This window comes from Salarias fasciatus, chromosome 17, assembly GCF_902148845.1.
Source record: "Salarias fasciatus chromosome 17, fSalaFa1.1, whole genome shotgun sequence".
Taxonomy (NCBI): Eukaryota; Metazoa; Chordata; class Actinopteri; order Blenniiformes; family Blenniidae; genus Salarias; species Salarias fasciatus.
Window position 1 is genome coordinate 17,781,721 of NC_043761.1, and position 6,000 is coordinate 17,787,720.

A 6,000-nucleotide genomic window follows, 5' to 3' on the forward strand; every position below is an offset into this window, starting at 1 on the left:
GCAAGAATTTAAAGGCTAATTTTTGTGGGTTAGAGTCAACTTTTGCCTCTGACAGCTTCAGAGACGAGGGACAGGACGTTAACCGGAACCATGTGGACGTCGGTGTTTGTGGACGGCCGTGAGCGGCCTCCACGCTCCGACAGGTGTGTGTCAGCAGCGGCGAGCCTCGCCCGTCCTCGCACTGCGTCTACACTGGTGGCTGCAGGTTGCCTAGCAACTGGCTCCCAGCGAGATGCATCCAGCTCGGCAAAAAGTCAAACAATTAAAAAAGAGGAAACGTTTCTTTTTGTGCACTAAATTATTGAACCCCCCCCCCCCCCCGCCCCGCCCCGCTTTCTTTCCCTCACTCGCTGTACACATTGATTTTTAAGTTGTTAACATAAAGATTTTCCTTTTCATGTGTAAAAAGAGCCAGTGTGTATGTGTGTGTGTGTGTGTGTGAATGTGTGAGAGTGTGTGTGTGCATGGAAAGGTTTTCTGAAGTGATATTTAGAGGTGTGTCTATGTTTTATTTAGACAATTCATTGCCTATTTGAAAGAGGCTGGGAAAAGACTGTCATCACTATGAGGACCTATTGCAGCGGGAGGACCCCCACCCACCCCCACCCCCACCCGCGGGGGACAATACGGGGGGAGGACGTACGCAAACGCCACCGACTGACAGCCGCCCGGCTCACCGCTCACCCAGCAGGACGGGAACTGAACCGGTGGATTCTGGGACGACTTTTTCCTCATTTTTGATTTTGAACTCGAGATTTAAAAAAAAAAAAATCAAAACAACAAAACAAAACTGGACAAAAAAATAAAGAGAGAGAGACAGAGACGCTCTACTGTGTAGATATTGCTCCTGTAAATAGGACACAGCACATCTGGGCCACACATCTGTCTTTGGACGGCGAGTCAGGTAAAGGAGGCGGGCGACGCCGTGACACTCACCCCCCCTCGCTGTGGTTTCCCTCCTCGCAATAAGTGTATTAAGATGTATCAGTTGAGGCACTTTGTGTTCTAAAAATGGAGTGTATTCATATATGAACTTCTGCATACAGTATCTACAGTATAGAGAGACTAAAACGTGCTCGGTTGAATAAATGTGGTCATCTCTGCTTTCCTTTCCACTCGGTAACTTCGGTAGGTTTAATTGCTCTGCTGTGTGTAAAATGTGCGTATGTGTGTGTGTGTGTGTGTGTGTGTGTGTGTGTGTGTGTATCCTAAATCTCCAGGGTTAACATCTGCTGTTAGACAGGCCGGGTCAGAGTGGATTCAACAGGCCGACCCTGCCCTGACCCCGCCCTGACCCCGCCCTGACCCCACCCAGTGAGGCAGCTGCTGTTGTAGAAGTCCCTCCGCCTCTCCGCAACCACTCAGTGCTGCAGATGTTTTGTTTCTTTGCAAACCAAACTCCTCCTCTTCCTCCTCCTCCTCCTGGCCGGACCACCCCTCCCTCAACAAACTGTATAACTTGATTCTTCCAAACTTCCCCCCCTCTTGCGATGGAGACGGGGGGGGCGGAGCAAAAAGTGTAGCAGAAGTTTATTAAGTTATAAAGTGGGACTTCTACAATGGCGACGTCTGCACAGTAGCAACCCCCCCTCAAAGGAAAAAAAAAACAAAAAAAACAATCAGATCGGATTTGCAATAAGCGAAACCCGAAAATGAAAAAAAGAAAAAAAAAAACTTGCCGATCCACACTGTGATTTCAGCAGAAAAACAAGAAGACATGAGGGGGAAAAAATAATCTAAAAAAAAAAAACAAACCCAGCGTGGTTTTGTAGGCTAGCTCTTCAAGTGTCACCCCTTACCCACAATCCTCCTGGTGTAGTACACACGCTGCTTTACTCTTCAACCAGGGTTACCCTTCTTTGTGTATTTCTAGGATGACGTTGTAATTTTGAAAAAAACTGAAAAAGAAAAAAGGTGTTTATTTTTTTGAATCCAGAACCTGTATTTTTGTGTCTTAACTGTTGAGTACATTGATCTTTACCTGTGAAAGTCATGGTAGTCCGATGCTGTGCTTCTCCATCGTGTCCTCCAAGCGTCAGGCTTTCGACCCCAGTTCACACGTTTTGTATGTTTTAACTGTGAGGAGAACAGTTCTAGTTTGAAGTCTGTATTCGTGGAGCCTTTTGTTGGCCTTCTAAAGTGCATGCTGAAAAAAAAAAAGAAAAACTGTCAAATTGTACAAAAGAAAAAAGAAGATGACATCCTGTATATCACGTTCCAAACAATGTGTATAGAGTAAAGGTAAATGCTATGTGAGAGATTCACATAAACTATTTATCTTTTAACCCGTCGTCTCCTGTCTTTGCTTCCTGGACCTGGTTTCTTCTTCAGGAGGATTAATGACAATATTCATGTCTTCAAGCCAAACAGGTGTTTCTTTATTAAATGACCTCAGTACAGTTTGACATGTCAGCATCAAGCAGACTCGGTGCACCTGTCCCAGGAAAGTTTATTCTAACGGGCCAAAACAGTTTTCAAGTATGAAACTAAAACGTTAATTTCTTGGGAATTCATCCGCTCATCCATGCAGGATTACAGAGGCAACAAAAAGAGCAGAGACCCTGAGGATCCAGAACCTTCAGCCATCTCCAGCTTGTTCCGGTGGACCCCAAGATGCTTCAAGCTTCACTCTTCTTCAGAATCGTTACTTTAAACTCATGCATCGTGGTGTTCAAGATGGTTTTTGTTCATTGAAGCTTAATTCAGTTCAATGGTAAGTGTGTCTAACTGAACTGACTAAACGGAACAGTGGTTATTCTAACGGCAGATAAATAACAGTGTGAAACCTTTCATCTGTTTTATTTCCAACTGCATTTCTCTTTCAGGAAATGGCAGGATGTTCTGACGAAAGTGTACACAGTGATTTCTCTCTCTTGATTTCCAGTCAGTCACTGGATGATTCTGGTCTCTGTCCATGTTGCCCTGAGAGGCTTGTTTTTCTTGCAGAGGAAGCAGGAAATCATAAGAAGTGGGGCTGTTGGAGACTTGTGTGAGCAAAGTGCTAATTCGAGTGCAGGATGTGTTAAACAGCCTGTTTGGTCTGATTTCCCATAGCAGGAGATCCTGCAACAGAAGAACCCAGCAGATGTTTAGCAATGAAGACGGGAGCGGGGGCGGGGGGTTAACCCTAACTGCACAAGCAGGGATTATTCATCCATGTATCCATACGGCTGATCAAACCCTTCAAATCTATTAAATAGGTGAACGTAAAGGCTAAAACTTGCAAATCATTTTATAAAATAAGGTGAATTCGTCACGATTTCTGCAAAATATGGTGCAAATGTTGGTGTCATGTAATGAGACGAGACCATAATCCAACCATGAAGGCATCTGTTCAGACCAATAATGCGAATTTATTCATGCAGGGCTGCCCTCTATCCCCTTTACTGTTTGCTTTAGGAATCAAACCACTGGTCATTGTATTAAGAACAACTAAAGGATCTATTGGAATCTTCAGAATGTGTCATTGTACGCTGACAATAAGTTGTTGTTTGTGTCAGATGTTAATCTTCTGGTTCTCGTGACTGTTGTAAAAGATTTCAGAATCTTTTCAGGATATGCAAGTGTAGTTTTCCAAAAGTGTTCTTTTTACAGTAAGTGATCCAGCATAATCAACACCATCATCTCATTGAAAAATTGTTGAACTGAATGGCGTATCCTCAGCCCTCATGACGTGTTGGTGTTTGTGCAGCAGCCACAGTTTCTCCGTCAGGTTGGAGCTGAGATAACGGCGAGCTGGCGTTGTCCTCTCCCACTTCCTGTGTCCTCTGCTCATTCTCCAACTTAGAACCAGCACTGTATGTCTGAGACATCCCCAACTATCTTTACTCCAGTCACCATGGAAACAGCCACAGACGTGCCAAAGAGATGTAAACAGCCTGAGCGTGTGTGTGTGTGTGTGTGTGTGTGTGTGTGTGTGTGTTTTCCAGGACAGCATCGCCCCCTGACTCCCTGCCTGTTGAAGGAGGTGAGGGGAGAGTGCTGTGGCAGCTGCTGAAGTCCAAAATACCACATTTGTGACATGAATATTGCGTCAGAGGCAGTTTAGAAAGGCTTGGACGAGGCTTGGAAATTCAGACAAACATTAGGGAAAGAAGAGATGGACCGTCTGAAAGATGTGTGTTTAATGACAAAACGAAATGTTTTTCAGCGTTTCTGCCTTTTCCGTGTAAACAGACGTCATTTTCAAAACGTCGCTGTGACGTTTTGTCACTACAGTCATGTGGCTCTGGATTGGATCCTTTTTCTATGAGAAGGGAGCCGTTCTGACGTTGGCACCCATTAAGCACCGGTTCTAGAACCAGTTTGGTGGAAAAGGGGAAAGTGTGGCTTTAAGGACATCACCTTTGTCCCAGTTTTCTTTTTTTGAACGCCTCAAAATGAGCCAGTATTTTATTTATGAAATAGTAAAATGAGTTATTTTCAGCGCTTATGTTTTCGTAATGCTCTTCCCCTTTTAGGGTTAGAGCGAGTGAGCAGATGTGGGAGTGTGTGTGAGACTTTATCCTGGTTCAGTGAAGTGGGCCTGGAGCTGGACGACACGTTTGCCGTGAACCCTTTCACCCACTTTCCTCTGAATCCCGCTGAAGGTTTTGACCAGAGAGTGAGCAGGGAAGGTTAGTGTCACTGCCAGGTTCTAGTTCAGTCTCTTAGTTAAAGGAAAAACTTTCAGTCGAAATCAAGATCATATCTTTTATGTATTTTAATCCTGAAGTGAGAGTCTGGTGTTGGGACCGACCTGACAGACAAACTGTAGAAACGAAGGCAAGATGCTGGGATCTGGAAGCTGCCAGTGCAGCAGCGTGGCATTTAAACCCCGATAAGTGGCGTGTAATGAGAGCGGCGCAGTCGACGAGGGAAGCGTGAGTCAGATGGTAGAGTGGGGGCTCCATTTACAGGCTTTGTTCCAGGTGCGTACTCCAAAAGCCACGGCAAGGCTCGAAATTACTCACACACCGACACGGAGCCCCTTATTGACAGCCAGGAGGGCAGCCTGGAGTGGAGAGCGCTGAGCGGATACCTCCGTCCTCCCCGAGAGACAATAGAAAAATAATAATTAAGGGAGAAAAAAAAGTCAGTGGGAGCGGAGCTGAGGCGCAGGCTGAAGACACTCCAGCTCCAGCAGGAAGTGAGTCCACAGCGGTCCGGCCCAACACTCCACTGCTGGAAGCATGTGGGATACGGATGTGTCCTCCTCCAGAGTTCGGACTTCTCAGCCTTTATTTAGCTGCTGGAGGAGGAGTAGAGATACGTAAACCTTCACTTCAGCTGCAGTAAAGAGGCTTTGTGATCTGCGTCCTGAGACTGATAGGCGCTCGTGTGAGATATCTTTTCCCGTGGCAAAATCTGTGTTGAAGTTTGAAGGATACTTCCTTTACTTTGTTAGAGATGAGATAATGATCTGTTTGGAGCCAGACCTTCCTCCATGCCACATCATCCCCAAATCGATTCCCGTGTCAAATGGCACGTGGAAGAAATACACAATCATTCTGAAAGAGTTCTCTAATTTCTTCATAATCACTGCAGGGACCAACACTTCAACGTATTCTGGACAAAGCACAGCTGAAATATAATAACCAAGGTGGAGTATCACACACACGCCAGGAGAAATGGATCCAAAAGCTTTTGAATATTCACCAGGAGCAGAACTGGAACGTCATACTGTTTTTAAAATGTATCGCAGGTCAATAGATGGCCTTCTGCATTAAGTAGCAACAGCTATAGGAGACGTTTTTTCTTCTTTAACATTTCATTGTACTTTTAACCAGAATACTTCATTAAAATTGTCTCCATGTTGAAATTGTGGTCATTTTCAGGAGTAATAGTTTCATTTTTGTGAAAATATAGATATTTTCATCCCAGATACTCTGCGCCAGAACGACAAAAACACTTTAAAGTTTAAATTTAAAGGTTATTATGGCAATATATGACCAGTCTGACCCTCTTTAGATGGCTGTATGTCATCACTGAACCTCCACATTGAATGAGTTTGACAGCCCT

The 6,000-nt window shown here is 44.8% G+C and overlaps 1 protein-coding gene across 2 annotated transcripts in view; it reads left to right on the plus strand.

Moving 5' to 3' along the window:
* Positions 1–2,285, plus strand: part of kcnc2 (potassium voltage-gated channel, Shaw-related subfamily, member 2) — a 59,926-nt gene extending 57,641 nt beyond the window's left edge. Inside the window, exon 5 of one of the 2 annotated variants that reach the window (XM_030113484.1) lies at positions 517–2,285. Coding sequence is in view for 1 of the 2 variants with exons in the window: in XM_030113486.1 (XP_029969346.1) it covers positions 517–536 (20 nt within the window). In the remaining variant the exon portion in view is untranslated. The remainder of the gene's footprint in view (positions 1–516) is intronic. The other variant, XM_030113486.1, reaches the window with a different exon arrangement.
* The last annotated feature ends 3,715 nt before the right edge of the window (positions 2,286–6,000 follow it).